Below are 22,792 nucleotides of genomic sequence, written 5' to 3' on the forward strand. Positions count from 1 at the left end.
TGTGGTTTTATAATTCCACAATGCAGCAGTTAAGGAATTGTTCTGCCCCCTCTCCTCTTACCCCTTTTCCTCCCTGATCATTTGAATGCCAGACTGATTGCCCCAAAAAGATATAGTAGCAAAGAGAGGGAGGCAGGACTTCCAGTTTCTTTGTAGCCACCCCATTTATACCATTATACATTCAGATGAACTAACCCTTTTATGGTTTTTGGTCTTTTTCACTCTTTCTGACTCTTCATGTAAAGGTACATTTTATGGCCTAACGATTAATAAATGAGGTTTTGTTTTGTTTTGTTTTAAAGAAATGTGTGAGAAATCCATTGTGCCTCTTCAGTTACGAAAATCATTGTTAATTTGATGCCATGCAGGCAGTTTGCCTTGGGAAAATTGGTATGGTGTTACGTGTTTTCAAAGTTAAGTCTTAACTGTTTTGAAGTAATTGTGATGAAAAGCTTAGTGATCATATTGTACTTTCATCTGTGACTTTTGAGGTTTTATAGAAATAGGATATGGCTGGGCGTGGTGGCTCACGCCTGTAATCCTGGCACTTTGGGAGGCCGAGGCAGGTCAAGAGATCGAGACCATCCTGGTCAACATAGTGAAACCCCCTCTCTACTAAAAATACAAAAAATTAGCTGGGCATGGTGACGCGTGCCTGTAATCCCAGCTACTCAGGAGGCTGAGGCAGGAGAATTGCCTGAACCAGGAGGCGGAGGTTGCGGTGAGCTGAGATCGCGCCTTTGCACTCCAGCCTGGGTAACAAGAGTGAAACTCCTTCTCAAAGAAATAAAAAAAGAAATAGGATATTTATCTCTTTTACTGTTTGGTTGCCAGCCATATATTTATCAGTATCAGGCCGGGCACGGTGGCTCAAGCCTGTAATCCCAGCACTTTGGGAGGCCGAGGCGGGTGGATCACTGTATCAAGAGATCGAGACCATCCTGGTCAACATGGTGAAACCCCGTCTCTACTAAAAATACAAAAAAATCAACTGGGCATGGTGGTGCGTGCCTGTAATCCCAGCTACTCAGGAGGCTGAGGCAGGAGAATCGCCTGAACCCAGGAGGCGGAGGTTGCGGTGAGCCGAGATCGTGCCATTGCACTCCAGCCTGGGTAACAAGAGCGAAACTCCGTCTCAAAAAAAAAAAAAAAAAAAAAATTTATCAGTGTCATTGGGAAAGTTACTTTAATTCCTCTCTTACACTTTAATGTTGTTAATTGGTGGTATAGCATAGTTGGTGGTTTAGACCTGAGTTCCTCAGTTTTTTTTCTCTATTTCTTCCCTAAGGAGGCTTTTTAGATTTTTTTTTTCTAAGGTGGCCCCCACCTCCAGAAAATTTTAACTCCAGAGAAATACTGCAGTTCCGTTTATATATTTTATATATACCTGTGTTTTATACAAGAGTAAGTTTTTCTGCCCCTTTCCTCCAAAAATCAGTGTTCCCCCTTGAGGGGCAAACTGTGTATGTTGAGAGTGCACATTTTATAAGCAATGGATTCTCAAAATTTTGGCGTAAATACCCCAAAGGGCTTTTGTGTATGAGAGTTGTATCTAGTGAAATTCATCATATTAAAAATTAAAGCTGAGAAAATTGTTTAAATACTAGTTTATTTTTATTTTTTGAGATGGAGTTTTGCTCTCGTTACCCAGGCTGGAGTGCAATGGCACGATCTCGGCTCACCGCAACCTCCACCTCCTGGGTTCAGGCAGTTCTCCTGCCTCAGCCTTCCGAGTAGCTGGGATTACAGGCACGCGCCACCATGCCCAGCTAATTTTTGTATTTTAAGTAGAGACAGGTTTCACCATGTTGACCAGGATGGTCTCGATCTCTTGACCTCATGATCCACCTGCCTCGGCCTCCCAAAATGCTGGGATTACAGGCGTGAGCCACCGTGCCCTGCTAGTTTATTTTTAAGTATTTTATGAAAAGTAACCACTTTCCTCTCCCCTGTATTTTTTAATGAAAAGAGTGGCATTGTAAACACATTTTTGCAGATTTTTAAAAAGTCTGCCTTAATAGCAAGATTCTAGTAGTTGCTTTGGCATTCAGTCTGTTACAGTGTTATAAAGAAAATCTGGGCTCATACATATTTGGAAAGAGTATTTTAATAACATTTTCAGATAATAGAGATTCTTTGATATTACACCAAAACTTGACAGTTGATGGTTTATAGTTGCAGTGTGAAATTGAAACCATGCAAAACAAGCTTGTTCAATCTGTGGCCAAACACAAATTCATAAACTTTCTTAAAACATAGTTTTGTTTTGTTTTGTTTTAGCTCATCGCTGTTGTTAGTATTAGTGTATTTTATATGTGGCCTAAGACAATTCTTCCAGTGTGGCCTAGTGAAGCCAAAAGATTGGACACCTCTGATATAAAAGTTTTTGTCCTGTTACATTAAAATTCATTGGCCTTTCTCATTGAATGTATCTTTTGTTCATGAGTAATTTCTTACTATTTCTTACTAAGTAACCAGCATTGGTTACTAGAAAATAATGATTCACTCTCTTATGATGGTATTTCAAATATTGATATAATATCAACTAATCACATTTCATTTGTTCATTTTCAGAATGTCTGCTGAATACTCAGGTCTTAATAAGCCGTTTATTAGTCATTCTTTCAGATAAAAAACGTGTTCCATGAAAAAGGCAATTCAGTCAGCTCACAACTCAAACAATTGTACAGTGCTTTTTCTTTCCGTCGTCATACTTCTTTACTCAACAGGAGTGTTTTCGTGCGTGCTTCCCAGTTTGTCATGCAAAATGTTAACAAGATATGTATTCAGGGTTGAGATTTAGCAGAATTAGTAATTTTTACTGTGAGAGCGTGGTAGTGAGGAATATGACTGCCAGTGTAGTTGGTGCCATTGCTTTCATTTGGCTTCTTGACACGGCTTCAGCTCTTTTTTATTTCCCACAGCTGCTTTAGCAGCATTTGTGCTCGTTTCCATGTGGTGAAAAAGGCAAATAACTCACTAACAGTATTCTGAAAACAATTTTGACCTCTGTAGGGGGTATACGAACCATGCTTTGAGAATCATTGACGTATTCATAAGTGATGGAGCTGGGGTTCAATGCAGGTATTGAATTGAATATACATTTCATATATATCCCAGCTCCATCACTTATTAATTAGCTACATGACCTTGAACAATTAACCTGATACCAAAACCAGATAAACATAAAAGAACACTGCAGATCAGTATTCTTCACAAAATAGGCAAAAAAGGGGGAAAAATCCCAAAATATTTGACGTTAGCTTTTCTATACTGTCAGTGTTATTTTTTATTTTGGAGTGTGTGTGTGTGTGTGTGTTTGTGTGTGTGTACACAACTTTTAACAGGGCTGTAGAGGAAAGAGGGTTCTGAAGTAGCATTTATTAAAATGGAGTAAGAAAGATGCTTGCCAAAATCCCAAATTTTATTCATAGGCTAAAGGTCTAAATAGTCTCAACAGTTTTAGGACTTTTTTTTTTTTTTTTGAACGGCAAATGCTAAGCCTGCTGCCATGTTTTGTAGTTCAGTCAAATGCATTATTGCTGTTGGTTTTGAAAGGTTTTGAGATATGTATAAACCTTCACTGCCTCTCAACAGTTTTCAGATAATTTAGGGGAAGAGAAATGTAGTTGGTAACAGTAAACTGAATGCTTTCCTTGGGTGTTTACCAGTTCAAGGAAATTCAGTGGTAAAACATTTTCCTTCTTTGGTTAGTCTCATTGTTCATGATCTTTGAAAACAGACTCATCTGTAATGAGTCTGTTTACATATACACCCATTTTGGAGTCACCTTCACTTAGGAGAGTGTTGTTTTTTAATAAGAAAGAGGGCCCGTTAGTACCTTCTGTCATGTTATCCATGCCAAAGAACCAGTTGCTTTTTGGGAGAAATGGCACATGCGGTTCTCCGTCTGCTCTAATTGATTATTGCTTTCATATGCTTCCCAAACAGTTCCTTCAGTCTCAGCATCACTTGCCTGTCTGACTAATGCTTCTGTCCTGTTAGTTTTTAATATTTGTTTTTTTAGTTTTAACTACTTAAAAAAATAAAAATTTCCACCAATTAGGCAAGTAATATCTTCATTTTAGAGAATTTTAAAAGTTAAGGTGCAAATCAGGGAAAAGCACTAGCTTCATCATCCTGGGGTATGTTCATTACTGTCCTTTTTGATGATTAATGGGTGCTCCTTTTTTCCTAATTGGCAACATATTGTATACACATTTCATATTGTGCCTTTTCATTTCTTACCAGTATTTCCCTCCATCAAAAAGTATTCTGAAACTTTTTTTTTTGGAGACGGAGTTTCGCTCTTGTTACCCAGGCTGGAGTGCAATGGCGCGATCTCGGCTCACCGCAACCTCCGCCTCCTGGGTTCAGGCAATTCTCCTGCCTCAGCCTCCTGAGTAGCTGGGATTACAGGCATGTGCCACCATGCCCAGCTAATTTTTTGTATTTTTAGTAGAGATGGGGTTTCACCATGTTGACCAGGATGGTCTCGATCTCTTGACCTCGTGATCCACCCGCCTCGGCCTCCCAAAGTGCTGGGATTACAGGCTTGAGCCACCGTGCCCGGCCTCTGAAACATTTTTAATGACTGAATAACTTTTGTCATTAATATGTATCATGCTTTAAAAAAAAAAAAAAATATATATATATATATATACACATTCTCCTAATGTTGTTTTCAGTTTATCAAAATTATGCTGTGAAGCACATCTCTTATATTTTATTTTATTTTATTATTTTTTTCCTGATTATATTCTGGTCATTCTGTTGAAGACCCTTAAAAGGAGAATGACTGGTTCAGATAGCAGTATTTTTTTTTTTTTTACAAGGTTCTTGAAGTAAATTGCTAACTTGCTTTCCAAAAAGATTGACCCAATTTATTATCATTTTATAAGCATTCACCTCAGTTCTCCATATCTTCACCAGAACTGATACTATGTTAAATGCTTTTAAAACAATAAATAACGCACATTAGCACATGAACTTCCAGAAAAGGTTTAAATGCTTAGAAATTAAATAGTATAACATATATCAAAACTTCTAGTGTGTATTTCTTATTAGTAGGAGAGTCCCAACTGAACTAGTCTTAATGAGTTGTCCTTAACCTTCTGGGGGTATAGTCTTCAAAACAGGTTTCTTTCTCTAGGAGTTCTTTATACTTTCTGAGCCTATACAGACCTGCTTATGTAGAGTGGGTTGGAGATAAAAGTTCAATGTGTGTTCTTTGGTTTTTATGTTTTTCTCTCCTTTAACCCTATATCTTGGGACAGTTACATAGAGTAGTTTGGTATATGTGGATTTTTTTCTTTATCACATAAAGTAGATTTGAATAATATGTGACTGGAAGTTATGTGTCTGAGTTCTTTGCCAATTCTATATAAATTTCAGGTGTGCAACGGAGGAACATGGCTCAAGAAACTAATCACAGCCAAGTGCCTATGCTTTGTTCCACTGGCTGCGGATTTTATGGAAACCCTCGTACAAATGGCATGTGTTCAGTATGCTATAAAGAACATCTTCAAAGACAGAATAGTAGTAATGGTAGAATAAGTCCACCTGGTAAGTAATTCTGGTAAAACTTAGCTGTATTCAAAATTGAAGTACAAGTGGATAGTTCAGTATACCCAATACCCTGTTCCACTCTCACATTGTACTTATATTACTGTATTCATATCAATAAAATTTCTCATTACACATTGTGATTATCAGTAGTGAGGAGTTAAGAATGAGTATTGTCACTCATTGAAAATACTTTAAATGTATATCATAATCTTATTTGCTGTGGCTGTGGAACTCTATTACCTTATTAAAATAGAGGGGACATCTCAAGTATATGTAACTGTCTTGGAAAGGAAGATAAGGGAGTGATGAAAGAACTTTTGTTCTTTTATCTGGTGTGACTTTTACAGCTTAAGTAGTTGTTGAAGGAAAGAGTGGGTTATTGATAACTGCACCTCAGTGGACTTTAGAGGAAGCTTTACTCCATTAGGAAGGAGGGGTATCGTGGATTAACTCATAGTAAGGAATGTTCAACCCCAGTTCACTAGGGTTTTTAAATGCCTTTTTGTGTCAAAGGATATTCTTGGAATTGAAGTGGTCTTTTGTTTTAGTAGTTGTGTAAGAAGGATCATGAGGATTCTGAGTATAAGCTTTGCAAAAGGAAAGGGTTTAATGTATTCATTTAGGATAGTTCTCATATGGGATAATGCCTGCATGTATAGATTTTTGTGGTTAATGAAAATGCAGGCTATTACTTAGTTCACTTAATATTGTATATGAGATCTTGTCTGTTTCTGTTGAAGCCAAAACCTAAAACCATTTAACCAAAACTCCAGATTTTCTTAAGGCTAATATCAAATGAGTATAAATTTTTTTTGTTTTTTTGAGACGGAGTTTTGCTCTTGTTACCCAGGCTGGAGTGCAATGGCGCAATCTCGGCTCACCGCAACCTCCGCCTCCTGGGTTCAGGCAATTCTCCTGCCTCAGCCTCCTGAGTAGCTGGGATTGCAGGCATGCACCACCATGCCTAGCTGATTTTTTTGTATTTTTAGTAGAGATGGAGTTTCACCATGTTGACCAGGATGGTCTCGATCTCTTGACCTCGTAATCCACCCGCCTCGGCCTCCCAAAGTGCTGGGATTACAGGCTTGAGCCACGCGCCCGGCCAATTATTTTAAATTAAATCATCATCTACATTTATAACCTAATGTACCTGAGCGTAGATTTTAATTCTGAACCTATATTCTTCATTGCTATAACATCTTATTTAAATATCTCATTTGTACTGTAGTACTTGGATGATGTTTTTGAATCAAAGAATTTGGGCTTGGATGATAATTCAGTTCTAAGAAGTAGGAGTTTAGTTTATTAATTTTTACAACTTGTATATGGCTTAAAATAAACGTATTTTTAATTGGCAAACCAATGAAATTTTTTTTTAGCTAAAATAATGAACCAGCTTATTGCATATTAAAACAAAATCTCTATACTATATTCTGTGGAAAATGGATCTTGTTTTTTTTTTTTTAGATAAGGTCTTAGCATATAGAATCACTAATATGGAATGTGATACTGTTGCAGCAACCTCTGTCAGTAGTCTGTCTGAATCTTTACCAGTTCAGTGCACAGATGGCAGTGTCCCTGAAGTCCAGTCTTTAGACTCCACATCTTCATCCATGCAGCCAAGGTAAGATGTGGTCTCGAATTGTAATGGGAATGCTGGTGAAAACTGAAGAGTACATTCTGGTTTTGATTAACTCTAATAAGGAAAACTAAGTAAAGATTAAGACTTAAAACTTTAAGATTACCTAGCCTAAAATTTTATCTGTCTGGTTATAACTAATTAGAAAAAGTGATTTCTTGCTTTTACATTGGGGGTTTGGGGCTTATCATTTAAGTCTTAGATTTATTTTTCAGGCTTCTTTTTCTTTCTTCTTTCTCATAATATATCTTGACCTACTCCTGAAGTCCTTTGGAAGCATGTTAAGTGAAATGTTCTGCAAGTGTTACTAACTTGCATTTAAAAAATACAGTCTTGTCACATACTATCTTCCTTTAATATCACGATGTAGTATTCATTTGTTTGTATTGTAATATGTATATATATATGTTTTTAAACTCGAAGTCACATCATTTAGAAGCCTGCATACAGCAATACTTGTTTGGTTTTTATTCTGCTGTTAGGAACGAATATATTAAATTCCTATGCTGTGGTTTATTTTTTTCAATTCATAATAAGAGATGTCCAGTTTTGCTATGCCAGAATCTCATTGACAGCTTTGCCTTAGGGTTCTTTATCATGCTAGTTTTCATTTAGTGAATTCATGTGCTACTTGAAATTCGCAAAGGGCATATGCACTATTGCTTTGTGTCCAAGACAGGAAGATTGTGGTCCAAATTGGTCTCTAGTTTTAAAGCTCTATGATTATGTTTTAAGTTATTTTAAAAAGTATCTCTGTATTCTTGTCTTAATGATATACTTAGATGTCTTGAACTCTCACTATGTCACATTAGTTAATATTCATGTGTGGAGATCACCTTTTAAGATGAAATATTTTGCTTTTCTAGCCCTGTATCAAATCAGTCACTTTTATCAGAGTCTGTAGCTTCTTCTCAGTTGGACAGTACATCTGTGGACAAAGCAGTACCTGAAACAGAAGATCTGCAGGGTTTGTATACGAACTAGCATGTATTTTGTTATTTGAGTATTTTGACACTATCCTAGGTGCATGTATAAAATATTGCCAGCTTAAAATACGTATTTTTCTAATGGACACAGTACTTTATGCCCTTAAGTATTTAATGAACATGTTGGGGAGCCATTTCACACTTAACATACAATTTTATCAGCATAAACACTGCAAATTCAAAATGTATTTAGTTTGAAAAATACAATCAAATGAATGTGTGGCAGCATTATACTGTTCTCTTTTATTATTTTGGCTGGTTCGGTCTAAATACTACTCTCTAAGAGAACTGGGACTGCTGCTGTGAGGGGCATCTGTTTCTTTCGTTTTTTGACTCATTATCTGAGAGACTGTACGTCTCGGCCGGCACTTCTCCCGCTCTTCCCCATGCATGCAGTAGCCACATGTTCTTGCCCATGCTCTTCATATTTCCATGATGCAGCTCAGAGTGATCTAGGAAGACTTGAAAGTTTGTATGAAGGCGTTTGTAGTAGGGAGAGAGCACAGAATAGGCCATTTTGGAGGCTGCTAAGTAACCTCTGCTTAATTAGTTGTATTCTATCAGTGTGTGGAAATAACATGATAACCATGGAAAGATCTCTGGAAAGATAAGCCTAATCAAGAGCAGTGTGTCATTCTGCCTGTGGGATGATTTACCAGTGAAATTCATTGTGCCTGGTGTTAACACGATGGTAATAGATACATCTGGCAATCCTAGTTTAAGTTTGCTAAATTTTTAATTTAGACCAGGCACAGTGGCTTAGGCCTATGAGCCTAGCCACTTGAGAGGCTGAGGCAGGAGGATCGCTTGAGTTTGGGAGTTTGAGACTAGCCTGGACAACATAAAATTAGCCGGGTGAGGTGGCACATACCTGTAGTCACAACGATTCAGGAAGCTGAGGTGGGAGGATTGCTTGAGCCCAGGAATTCCAGGCTGCAGTGAGCCATGATTGTGCCACTGCTCTCCAGCCTGGGTGGGCACCAGAGCAAATCCCTCACGCCTGATCTCAAGAATTAAAATAAGTAAGTTTAAATAAGCTAGGGAATTCCTCTTGCTTTTATTTCATACCCAGAGAATACTTGACCCAGTTTGCTTGTGTAGATTTTGTATAACAAAATAATATATTACGTGGTCAACATAAATATTCTAGTCTATCTAGCATATTGTTATAAATTCATAAATGTCTTAAATGAATAATTTTTATTTTTTAGTTAAAAAATTTAAGGAAGGGCAGAAATGAGGAATATTTTTAAAGAAATAAAGAACACTGGGCATGGTAGCTCATGCCTGTAATCCGAGCAGTTTGGGAGGCTGAGGTGGGCGGATTGCCTGAGCCCAGAGAGTTCAAGACCAGCTTGGGCAATGCGACAAAACCCCATCTCTACAAAAAATACCAAAAATGAGCTGGGCGTGGTGGCACACACTTGTAGTCCCAGCTTCTGGGAAGGCTGAGGCATGAGAATTGCTTGAACTGGGATGCAGAGGTTACAGTGAACCAAGATTGAATTGCTTCCTTTTGCATAACTAGAATTTGATAAGGTATTCTTTGGTGTTAAAACTCACATAAAAACTGAGGAAACAGGATTATTTCTGGGAATCATAGACTTTTAAAAATAGTACTATATCATCTTGTCTGTGAATTCATTTGGTGACTGTTTAAATTCAGGCTGTCAGCTATTAGTTTCAGGTAAGCTGAGGTTACATTAGCCTCGTGGGTATGTAATTGACATTTATTGGTCCCACTTTTGAGCTGTAGCATATAAGCTTTTAGATACCCTACTGATCCTTCACTTTAAAGACTGCATTTGCCTCAGTTAAAAAGAAAAACCATTCACCTTCTTCAGGGCTTTAGTGTTAATGCGGTGAAATGTCTGCAGTAGCATTTGTATGCATAGACGATAAATGTATTTTTACTCTTCTCCATTTCCAGATCCCATTTAAAGTTTGTGCCTCAGTAGTTAAGCCAGTTTTGTTAAAAACTATAATCTTGTGATAGTGTTAACTGCCATTAAAGCATTGTCTATATGCATTTTTTAAAAATATCAGACTGTTTTGGAGAACAGGTTGGATATTGCAGCTTATAGATTTCAAAACCAGTAAATACAATAGGTTCATTTCTGATGGCAGGTTATGCTGTTTTTGAGTCTATGTGTATAGCAAGACAGGCTTAACTGATATTGTTTAGGAGCCGGGGATAAACAGTAAATAAGACATTCAGCCAATCCCTCATGGAGCTTACATTCTAGGGATATTCATTAAAAATAAAAGGTTTGATGTATCTATATTCTGTTTCAAAAATAATATGTTCACAGTGTATTACTAGACCTGTCTCCTGTCTAGTTTCAGCATGTAGGTGGAGTAACATGCTGTAGAGTTTGTCATTAGCACATACTTACTTGTTTGTGGTATTTTGCTTTTTGTCATCTTTTGTTGAAATATGAAATAATGGTGTTAACATAAGCAGGTTAGAATCAATCACAGCAAATGTCTGAGCATGTATTAGGATGTGTAGTTCACTGCGACGGGACTGGAGGTTCAAATGGGGAATAAGGTAACCATCCCTCTTCAGTGGGCTTACAGTGTTGTTGGGGAAATGAGGCACATAAATAGGTAAGTAATTCATTTCAACAGATGCTAATTGTTAAATGCCTGCTATGTGGTTGGAGACGCTGGGACAAATAGGACAGATGTCTGCCCTCAGAGAATTCACAGTTAAACCAGGTTAAGTCAACGAGGGAATTTTAGTATGAAAAGTGCTATACATAGTAGGGTTTTCCACCCCAAGGTTGTAGGAGAGGCAGTGGAGGAAGAGCTGATTATAAAACCTTGAACAAGTTGGAGTTAGCCTGGTAAAAAGAGAGACAAGAGGGACATAGAAAGAGTATTTTGTGTGGAGAGGACAACTTGTACATTGCACAGAGGTGAAGGAGAGTTTGGTATGTCCAGGGAAACTGCAGGTACTTCAGTACGGCTGAATCATGGAGCACTGTTGAGGAGTAGTGGAGATGAGGCTAGAGAAAGAAGGATGAAGAAAATCATGAGGGACCTCTGGGCTTTATCCTGGGGGTTAGTTGGGAGTCATTAGGGAATTCTAAACATCAGGGTGAACACCATTAGATTTTCACTTAAGACAGATGATTGGATGCAATGTGTGAAGCATGGATTGAAGAGGGAACTCATGTGAGGTGTCAGTATTTGGAAAAGGTGTTAAGGAAAATCAGAGTGAGAAGCTAAAGACAGTTGAGACAAGGAAAAGGGTATTTGACCTTGGTCTTGAAAAAGAAGAGGACCTAGATCAAATGGGGAAAAAAGAAAACCTCCTGGAATAGATTATAGGAAGTGTGTAAAATGCAAGAATATATATATATATATATATTTTTTTTTTTTTTAAAAAGTGTGAGCAAAGGTACATGGCATATTTGCATTGTAGATTAATGGAGCAGTGGATTCCTGGAAGGTCTAGTTGGTGATAAAACTGGAGAGGTTAAGAACTTATCCATGGCAAATTCCACCATTTTAGAGCAAGATGTCATGTCTGCAAGGTCATATGATAGATTCTGACTCTGGGGATAGCGTTCAGGAGGGCCAGGGTGGTTAGCAGCAAGAGGGAGGCATGTTAAGATTTCAGAATAGTAATTTAACCTGAATCTTGGCAAATCTGGCTTTGGTTTCCATATATAAATGCATCAATTTATTATCTTAATTATAAGATGTTAAAGCTTCTTTGCTTCAATTTGCCTTATTTCTAACATTTAAAGTGCTTTTATGTGAAACATTCTGGGAACTTGAAACTTAACTTTAAATTCCACAGAATCTTGGTTTCACCTTTCCCCTACTTGTTCTCTGAGAAACCTATGTCGTTCTGACCCCAAACAATATTAAGAAGTATGCATATGGCAGTTTTCTTGCACACTCCCTTAGAATATTCAACTAGTATTTGTTTATGTGCCTTTTATTGAGCAAATACATAGTAATTAGAAAAATCAGAAAATACGGTTTAAACCAAAAGAAGTCTATAAAATCACTGTTAACATATCATTACGTATTCTAGATTATTTTCTACATGTGTATATACGTACATTTAACAAAAAGGGGTCATATTTGTAAACAACTTTGTAATTTAATAAGACTAGCTTTCTATGCTAATAAACCAATTCCTCTGTATCCTCTGAATAATAGATTAGGGAGGGTGGGATGAGGAATAGCAAAACCTTATTGAATAATTAAATGTTGCCACCTTCCTATTTTTGTCAGCTTCAGTATCAGACACGGCACAGCAGCCATCTGAAGAGCAAAGCAAGTCTCTTGAAAAACCAAAACAAAAAAAGAATCGCTGTTTCATGTGCAGGAAGAAAGTGGGACTTACTGGTAAGGACCTAGATCAAATGTTTAAAATTAAGATGATGTGGCCGGGTGCAGTGTCTCCTGCCTGTAATCCCAGCACCTTGGGAGGCCAAGCTGAATGGATCACGAGGTCAGATGTTTGAGACCATCTTGGCCAACATAGCGAAACGCCATCTCTACTAAAAAGACAAAAATTAGCCGGCGTGGTGGTGGGCTCCTGTAGTCCCAGCTACTCAGGAGGCTGAGGGAGGAGAATTGCTTGAACCTGGGAGGCAGAGATTGCAGTGAGCCGAGATCATGCCACAGCACTCCATCCCAGGTGATAGTGTGAGACTCTGTCTCAAAAAAATTAAGATGATGTTTTATAATAATACATAGTTTACTATTATTGACTTCAATTGAGATTGTTTCTCTTCCCTTGAGAGTTAATGTTGGATATACTTCAGCTTCTGAAATTTTAAGGAAATGAAAATAGCCTTGATTATGTACCTACAAGTGAAATGAATCGCTTTTAAAACAATTCATTCCAGCTGAATTTAGAAGTATTAGACAAGTAAGGTTAGTGTGCCAGATGCTGTGAAAGGTCAAAGATGTGACTCCTGCTTTCAAGGAGAGAATATTTTGAAGTACTTGGTTAGCTGTGTAGTCCTTCCTATGTATAAAACAGGGTTAATCGTATGTTGTTGTGTGGGTTCAGTGAGTTAAGACATGTAAGCAGTTATCCCAGTACTGCTCCACAATAAATAATCAATACATGTTGGCTACTGTAACATAGCTATCAGATGCAGATGGTGGTGGGAGGGAGAAAGAAATGTTCAAAAGCATTTAGCAAAGAAAGTACATTAAGTGCAGTCAGATTGCTCTGGAAATTCCAAGATAAGAGTAACTAATTTACATTTTAAAATGGTAGTTCTTAGAAGCCCAGCAAGGAAAGGTTTGTGATGGCAGAATGTTTCAGTGCATCTGGAATAGTGAGTAGGACCTATAACTGATGGAAATAAGAGGCATTTAGGACAGAAAGGATAACTTGGAAAAAAATGCATAGGGCATGTGCAGGGACCATGAATAGGGGAATGTGGCTGTGTAACACGTAATATGTGAACAAGAGTGTTGCGTACTGCAAGTACTGCAATCCAACAGAAATAAGTAAGACTAAAAACATATACAGTTGACCCTTGAACAACATGGGACTGTGTGGGTCCACTTAGAGTTTTTCTAATATATTGGAAAAGTTTTTGGAGACTTGCTGCAATTGGAAAAAACTCACAGATGAACTGTTTAGCCTAGAAATATATATTTTTTAATTAAGAAAAGTTAGGCATGTCTTGAATGTGTGAAATATGTGTAGATATTAGTGTATCATTTATTACCACAGAATATGCACAAATCTATTATAAAAAATTTAAATTTTATTAAAACTTGTCTATACAATTGCAGATCATACATAAAGCCATTCATAGTCAAGAGAAATGTAAACAAATGTAAAGATGTAGATTAAGTGATAGTGGCATAAAAGTTACCATAATATGTACTGTACTTCTCTTATAATGTCATGGCCACCTATTGCTATTGCATTGAGTTCAGGTACTGCAGGTATCCACTTAAAATGCTGTGAGGCACTGATCACTTCTGTGTCAGCCGTTTGTCTCCGTAGTAAATTGCCTAGCACAGTAAAAGGTAATCTCTTGTGGTTCTCATGTATTTTTCATCGTGTTTAATGCAATACTATAAACTTTGAATAATACCATAAGACTCATGCAAAGTGCCACCAGTGGTACTGGAAGTGCTCCCAAGAAGCAGAGAAAAGTCACAACATTACAAGAAAAAGTTGAATTGCTTGGTATGTTCCATAGATTAAAGCCAGCAGCTGCAATTCTGCCATTTCAAGAAAAATGAACAATGGCTGCCATTTCAAGATAAATGAATTCAGTGTAAGGACTATTTTTTTTTTTTTTAAAAAAAGGCAAATGTGTGAAACTGCCTCTGCAGCTATGCCAGCAGGCACAAAAGCCTTGTACTTTTTTATGAAATACCTTTTTATTTTGTGTCGACAATGCAGCTTTTATGTGGGTGCAGGATTGCTATAAAGAAAGGCATACCTATAGATTATAATACAATTCCAGAAAAAGTAAAGTGATTATATGACAACTTTTAGATTCTAAAGCTGGAGACTTTAATACCAACAAAAGATGGTTTGATTTTTTTTCTTTTTTTAATTGAAATGGAGTCTTGCTCTGTCACCCAGGCTGGAGTGCAGTGGCATTGTCTTGGCTCACTGCATCCTCTGCCTCCTGGGTTCAAGTGGTACTCCTGCCTCAGCCTCCTGAGAAGCTGGGATTACAGGCACGTGCCACCATGCCAGGCTAATTTGTGTGTGTGTGTGTATATGTGTGTGTGTGTGTATATATATATATATGTATATGTATGTATTTTAAGCAGAGATGTTTCACCATGTTGGCCAGGCTGGTCTCAAACTCCTGACCTCAGGTGATCTGCCCACCTCAGCCTCCCAAGGTGTTGAGATTATAGGTGTGAGCCACTGCGCCTGGCCACTTTGGTGATTTTAGAAAAAGGTTTGGCTTACAAAAAGTCAAGGTAATGGGAGAAACAACTTCTGTCAACAAAGAGGAAGCAAGTAAGTTCCTAAACTATGTTAAGAAAGTCGTTGGAGAAGGAGTATCTACCTGAGTAAGTTTTTATTGCAGACAAAAGTGCCCTATTCTGGAAAAAAAAGAAATCACAAAGACATTTATAAATAAGGAGGAAAAGTGAATACTACAACTTAAGGCAGGAAGAGAGAGTCTAATTTTATAGTTTTGTGCAAGTGCAATTGGGTTTATGATCAGAACTGCCCTTATCTATAAAGTTGCTAACCCCCCCGCCAAGTCTTGAAGGGAAAAAGATAAAGATAAACACCAGCTGCCAGTCTTTTGGTTGTACAAGAACAACACCTAGACAACATGAACCCTTTTTCATGGTTCGTTACATTAATGCTTTGTCCCTGAAATCAGAAAGTACCTTGCCAGTAAGGGACTGCCTTTTAAAGTCGTTGTTTTTAAGATGGAGTTTCATTCTTGTTGACCACGCTGGAGTGCAGTGGCACAATTTCTGTTCACTGCAACCTCCTCCCAGATTCAAGTGATTCTTCTGCCTCAGCCTCACTAGTAGCTGGGATTACAGGCATACTCCACCACCCCTGGTAAATTTTTTATATCTTTAGTAGAGACAGGGTTTCACCATGTTGGCCAAACTGGTCTCAGACTCCTGATCTCAGGTGATCTGCCCATCTTGGCCTCCCAAAGTTCTGGGATTATTACAGGCCTGAGCCACAGCACCCAGCCTAAAGTTTTTTTTTTTTTTTTTTTGAGACGGAGTTTCGCTCTTGTTACCCAGGCTGGAGTGCAATGGCGCGATCTCGGCTCACCACAACCTCCGCCTCCTGGGCTCAGGCAATTCTCCTGCCTCAGCCTCCTGAGTAGCTGGGATTACAGGCACGTGACACCATGCCCAGCTAATTTTTGTATTTTTAGTAGAGACGGGGTTTCACCATGTTGACCAGGATGGTCTCGATCTCTTGACCTTATGATCCACCCGCCTCGGCCTCCCAAAGTGCTGGGATTACAGGCTTGAGCCACAGCGCCCGGCCCCTAAAGTTGTTTTGATATTGAACAATTCCCTGGCCAACCACAACCTCATAAGTTCAGCACTGAAGGCATCGAAGTGATATGCTTGCTCCCAGACAAGCATCTCTAATTCAGCCTCTAGGTCAGGGGTCATAAAGACCTTTCAGTCTCATTGCTTATGGTACTCTATGGAAAATATTGTCAGTGCTATGGAAGAGAACCCCAGTAGAGAGAACAGCATACCACTGAAGATACCATTATTGTTTAGACAAAGGTAGGAAAACTATCAAGCCCAAAACAGTACGTTCCTATGGGAGAAAACTGTGTCCATGTGTTGTGCGTGACTTCACAGGATGGAAATCATGGGAGATTGTGGATATGGCAAGAAAGGTGGGGCATTAGGAATTTCAAGATCCCGCTCTTGGAGACATTCAGGAGCGAATAGACACCAAACCAGAGCAATTAACAGAGATGACTTGGTGGAGATGACTGCTATCAAACCAGCGCCAGACAGCGAGGAAGAAGACCTAGAAGAAGCAGGGCCGGACAACAGACTGATGTTAGACTGTCTGACGGAAGGGTCTGAGTGTTCAAGACTGCTTTTCACTTTGGTGACATAGACTCTTCGCTGATCAGAGGGAACTAAACCTAAAGCAAATGGGGGAAGAAGGATTGGGACCATATGGAAACATTTTTAGAGAAACAAAAGAGCAGAAAAGTCAGAAATTACATTGTATTTCCATTAAGTTACACCAAGTATGTCTGCCTCTCCAGCCTCCCCTTTTACCTTCTCCACCTCTGCTAACCCTGAGACAGCGAGACCAGATCCTCCTCTTCCTCTGCCTGAAGACAAGGATGAAGACCTTCACGATGATCGACTTTCACTTACATATTTTCTCTTCCTTGTGATTTTCTTAGTAACATTTTCTTTTCTGTAGCTTAAGAGTACATTATATATTAATAATACATACAACATAAAAACATATAACACAAAATATATATTTGTTGACTGTTAGCAGTAAAGCTTCTGGTTAATAGGCTACTAATAGCTCAAGTTTTGGGGGAGCACGAAGTTATACCTGGATTTTTGACTTGTTAGAGGGCTCTGCCTGCCTAAACCCAGCATTCTTCAAGGCTCACCTGTACTGTGGTTAGTTAGAAAGTAGTTGCAGCTGTAGATGTAATTTATTGTTTACCATGTGCCAGGCATTGTGTTGAATACTTCGCATAAAAATTGGACTTACAGGGAAGAGTAAATAAGATTTTGAGCAAAGGTATGCTTTAGGTAGATTATTTCTGGTTAAGGAATGGGTTGGAGATGAAAGAGAAAGAAAGTTAGAGTTTAATATCACAGATGCCTCAAGGCCAGGCATGGTAGCTCTCGCCTGAAGTCCCAGCACTTTGGGAGGCCAAGGTGGGAAGATTGCTTCAGGCCAGGAATTTGAGACCAGCCTGGGCAACATAATGAGACCTCCTCTTTTAAAGAGAAAATTTAAAAAGATGTTTCAGATTTGCCCGTACCTTAGCACATGTATATTTAAAGAATATAAACATGGCCCAGTGCAGTGGCTCACACCTGTATTCCCAGCACTTTGGAAAGCCAAGGTGGGAGGATCACCTGAGGCCAGGAGTTTAAAACCAGCCTGGACATAGTGAGACTCAGTTTCTACAAAAAAATTTAAAAAATTAGCTGGGCATGATGACATGTGCCTGTAGTCCCAGCTACTCAGAAGGCTGAGGCGGGAAGATCACTTGAGCCCAGGAGGTTGAGGCTGCAGTGAGCTATGATTGTGCCACTGCACACCAGCCTGGGTGACAGAGTAAGACTCTGTATCCAAAAAAAAAGCAGATATTAAGACATTTTTAAATATACATATTTAATATTAAAAATAAACTTTCTAAATCTCACAAACCCTCAAACTTTATGATTAGAAGGCCGAGATACAGTAATTTTCATTCTGTCTAGTCTCTCAGTCTAATACGATGTTGTTTGCTTCGTTTTTCATTCATTATTATGAAGTTACAAATATGTTTTTGAAGTCAAAACTGTGGCAAAGGAAGTTAACATCAATTAATGTTTAAAATACTGATTCCTATGCTCCATTTCCAACAGTTGTATCATACGATAAAATTCTAATTTGGAGGAGCAGGACCAGTTTTATGTAAAGACTGTCTGCACCCATTACATCTCAATTTTGGCTTTAACCCTGGGCATTTCCTTAAAATTAAGCTGCGTCTATTGTGTGTTTTACCATATGTTCAGCAATAAATTAATTCCTCATTTAATCCTTATAATGTTATTCCAAAATTACAGAGGCAAAAATGAGGCTCATTTGCCTTCATTAGTAAGTAGAGTCACACTGAGGCAGTCGAACTCTAAATCCCATGCTATTTACCTCTCAGCTGCAGTACAGTTCACATCTCCATTGGAGGTTAGCAGAGAAAAGCAAATATTACAGCTGTGTTCTTTGCTAACAGTTCTCTCAGAGGTATTATTTGACTTTTTTTAAATAAATGCTACGACTGCCTTCTGACAGTAGGCTTATTTTCACATTGTAGTGTTTGGATTTGAAAAAACGTTTTACGTTTTCAGTCTAGCAACTGTGTTTTTTGATAAGTAATTGTGGCCATATTACAGGTGAAGAAACAAATTCAGAGAAGACTTGCTCTAGTGCAAACCTACCTTTGTAGATAGGAACAGGAAATGAGGCTGTCAGATAGTGAATAAGAATGTCGTTTGTGAGACTGTGTATTTAGAATCATTTTTTCGTTGACACTGCTGCCCTAAATATATTGTGCTGTTCAGTATTAGTTATTTTGCCAAAGACCTTAATAGTTCATCCTTCAATCCAACTCATGTATGTACGTTACTCCATTTTCAGGGTTTGAATGCCGGTGTGGAAATGTTTACTGTGGTGTACACCGTTACTCAGATGTACACAATTGCTCTTACAATTACAAAGCTGATGCTGCTGAGAAAATCAGAAAAGAAAATCCAGTAGTTGTTGGTGAAAAGATCCAGAAGATTTGAACTCCTGCTGGAATACAAAATCCTTTGAGCATCTGCAAACTAAAAATTGACTTGAGGTTTTTTTTCCTAGGCATTGGGAATGTAGAGCAGTGTATCTTGCATAGACCTTTTAATCATGCATGTCATCGAAAGAATAGATTTTTGGTTTTGTTTTGAAAATGACTCTGAACATTTATTTCCATTGCAATTTCTGTGGCTGAGAAGACTTAAACTTTACAAGTATTATCCTTTTAAGATCATTTAAATTTTAGTTGAGTGCAGAGGGCTTTTATAACAAACGTGCAGAAATTTTGGAGGGCTGTGATTTTTCCAGTGTTAAACATGCATGCATTAATCTTGCAGTTTATTTTCTCATTGTGTATGTATGTATCGCTTTTCTCTGCAGCACGATTTCTCTTTTGATAATGCCCTTTAGGGCACAACTAGTTATCGGTAACTGAATGTATCTTAATCATTATGGCTGCTTCTGTTTTTTCATTAACAAAGGTTATTCATATGTTAGCATATAGTTTCTTTGCACCCACTATTTATGTCTGAATCATTTGTCACAAGAGAATGTGTGCCGATGAGATTCTAAGTTTGTGTGTTTAAACTTTTTTTTGAGCGAGGGAAGAAAAAGCTGTATGCATTTCATTGCTGTCTACAGGTTTCTTTCAGATTACGTTCATGGGTTTGTGTGTATACAATATGAAGAATGATCTGAAGTAATTGTGCTGTATTTATGTTTATCCACCAGTCTTTGATTAAATAAAAAGGAAACCGGAATGCTGTCTTGTATTACTTTTTCTCTTCTTTCTGGAGTTAATTTTATTTTTTGGTCTTTTAGTTTTCTACTTTCCAAATTTTGTAAGAGAACTGTCATTATTTGTCTCACATATGCTTGTGACTAGGCTTATCATTATAATTGTGATTTTGTTTTCCTCTTGAGTTGACTACCTGAGCGTATCTTTAAAGGCAAGCACTCCTCTCTGTTACTTAAATGTATTTTCTGTGGTTAGTTAGAAAGTAGTTGCAGCTATAGAGTATAGCTATATTCTAGTCCGTGTCTGATTCTCTTTTCTGGACTCACACACCCAATTAACATCTAATAGAAGCTTTCTTTTTTTTTTTTTTTTTTTTTAAAACGGAGTTTCACTCTTGTTACCCAGGCTGGAGTGCAATGGCGCGATCTTGGCTCACTGCAACCTCCGCCTCCTGGGTTCAGGCAATTCTCCTGCCTCAGCCTCCTGAGTAGCTGGGATTACAGGCACGCGCCACTATGCCCAGCTGTTTTGTATTTTTAGTAGAGACGGGGTTTCGCCATGTTGACCAGGATGGTCTCGATCTCTTGACCTCGTGATCCATCCGCCTCGGCATCCCAAAGTGTTGGAATTGCAGGCGTGAGCCACCGCGCCCGGCCGCTTTTTTTTTTTTTTTTTAAGTGGATCACCTGAGGTCGGGAGTTCAAGACCAGCCTGACCAACATGATGAACTCCTGAAAAGCTGCTTTTTCTTGTAGGCTTAGAGAAATATTAAGAGTATAATTCAAACTGCAGAGCAGTTGTAGAATTACAGAGTAGAACGACCCCCAAGATGATTTGTCCTATGGTTTTCAAATTGGTAACCAAACTTTTAAAAAATATTAAATATTATATAAAACAGATGAAGGCAGTAATTTTACAATATAAATTTTACAATATAAAATTGATATTGTAAATATATATATTTTAAAATTGTTTATATACATGTTCTATTTAAAAGATGATTTAACATCAAAATCTGGATTGATCACATTAACAGATGAAAAAGAACTATCTTAATAGATTCAGATAAAGTAATAGAATTACCCATTCATAAGAAAAATGAAAAGTAACAATAAATTAAGACTAGAAAGAAATTTCCTTAAGCTCATAGTTCTTTGTGAAATCAATGAGCCAAACAAACATAAAACCAAGCATCAACCAAAAAGAGGAAAGTTACTTCCTTTTAAAGTCAGAAACAGGGCAGGCATGGTGGTTCATACCTGTAATCCCAGCACTTTGGGAGGCTGAGGCAGGTGGATCATAAGGTCAAGAGGTCAAGACCATCCTGGCCAGCATGGTGAAACCCTGTCTCTACTAAAAATAAAAAAATTAGCTGGGTATGGTGGCACATGCCTGTAGTCCCAGCTATGAGGGAGGCTGAGGCAGAAGAATCGTTTGAACTCAGGAGGTCGAGATTGCAGTGAGCCGAGATCGTGCCACTGAACTCTAGCCTGGTAACAGAGCAAGGCTCTGTCTCAAAAAAAAAAAAAAAAAAAAAAAAAAAAAAAAAAAAAAAGACTGCCCGCTAATACTGCTTACTATTCAAAATTGTGTTGGAGATTATAGCCAGTGGAACAAGACAAGACAGAAAAATGGTAAGAATAGAGGTAGCACTCATTATTTGCACATTGTTTTTATAGAAACATCATAAAATTACTAAACAGGGTTGTTAGGTAGCTAGATACAGTATTAGGTTTTAGAAGAGAGTTGGCTTTTCTTTACACCAGTTGCCTAGAAAACCAGAAAACAGTTTGACGATAATATCAGAATATTGATTACCCAGGAAATTGACAATACATGTTGATGGCCTCATCGAGAAAGAATTCTAAAACATGAAGGGATAGTAAATAAGACCTCAGTAAATGGATGTTCGTGGATAGGAAAACAGTATCATTAAAAATGCCTTTTGTCCTTCAGTAGACAGAGATTCAAAGTAATCCCAATCAGAATTCCACTAGGTTTTTTTTTCGTGGAGCTTGTTTAGTTGTTTCTAAAAGTAAAAGTTAAAAAGACCAAAAGGCTAGACCATTTCAGAAAAGAGCAGGGAGACTGACTTGTGCTGCTAAATGTCAGGACTCGCTGTGAAGCCTTGTTAATTAAAATAGCATGTTATTAGCTGATGGGGTCAGACAAGATACCACAGTTGAATAGATTGCCCAGAAAAAGACCTATGCAGGGACTGAACTTTGGTATAAGAGAGAAGTGGCACATTACATTGAGGAAAGGAGACTGTTCGATGATTAGAGCTAGAATAATTGGTTTTCTGTATGGAAAAAACCGTAACTTATGCCATGGAAAAAAGTTAAGGACTTCAATGTAAAACAAAACTTTAAAACAGAAAGATGGCTACCTGTTAGACCTTAGGATAGAGAGACTTCTTGGCCAGGCACAGTGGCTAATGCCTGTAATCTCATCAGTTTTGGAGGCCGAGGTGGGCGGATCAATAGTTCAAGACCAGCTGGCCAACATGAAGAAACCTTGTCTCTACCAAAAAATACAAAAATTAGCCAGGTTCCATGGCCCATGCCTGTAAATCCCTGCTACTCGGGAGGCTGAGGCAGGAGAATTGCTTGAATCTGGGAGGCGGAGGTTGCACTAAGCCAACATCTCGCCACTGCACTCCAGCCTGGGCAACAGAGCAAGACTCTCTCTGAAAAAAAAAGCTGCTTAAAACACAAAGCATTAACTATAAAGGCATTATTATTATTATTTTGGGACGTAGTCTTGCCCTTGTTGCCCAGACTGGACTGCAATGGCATGATCTTGGCTCACTGCAACCTCCACCTCCTGGGTTCAAGCAATTCTCCTGCCTCGGTCTT

At 38.2% G+C, this 22,792-nt stretch overlaps 1 protein-coding gene across 4 annotated transcripts in view; it reads left to right on the forward strand.

The window, feature by feature from the left end:
• ZFAND6 (zinc finger AN1-type containing 6) overlaps nt 1-19,961 on the forward strand; it is a 63,291-nt gene extending 43,330 nt beyond the window's left edge. For all 4 annotated transcript variants that reach the window (XM_039479863.2, XM_039479862.2, XM_003921685.3 and 1 more), the window contains 5 exons: nt 5,395-5,565; nt 7,087-7,192; nt 8,074-8,174; nt 12,448-12,561; nt 19,043-19,961. In XM_039479863.2, the coding sequence (XP_039335797.1) occupies nt 5,412-5,565; nt 7,087-7,192; nt 8,074-8,174; nt 12,448-12,561; nt 19,043-19,191 (624 nt within the window). In that variant the 5' untranslated portion in view covers nt 5,395-5,411 and the 3' untranslated portion in view covers nt 19,192-19,961. The remainder of the gene's footprint in view (nt 1-5,394; nt 5,566-7,086; nt 7,193-8,073; nt 8,175-12,447; nt 12,562-19,042) is intronic.
• The last annotated feature ends 2,831 nt before the right edge of the window (nt 19,962-22,792 follow it).

Source organism: Saimiri boliviensis, chromosome 5, assembly GCF_048565385.1.
Source record: "Saimiri boliviensis isolate mSaiBol1 chromosome 5, mSaiBol1.pri, whole genome shotgun sequence".
Classification (NCBI taxonomy): Eukaryota; Metazoa; Chordata; class Mammalia; order Primates; family Cebidae; genus Saimiri; species Saimiri boliviensis.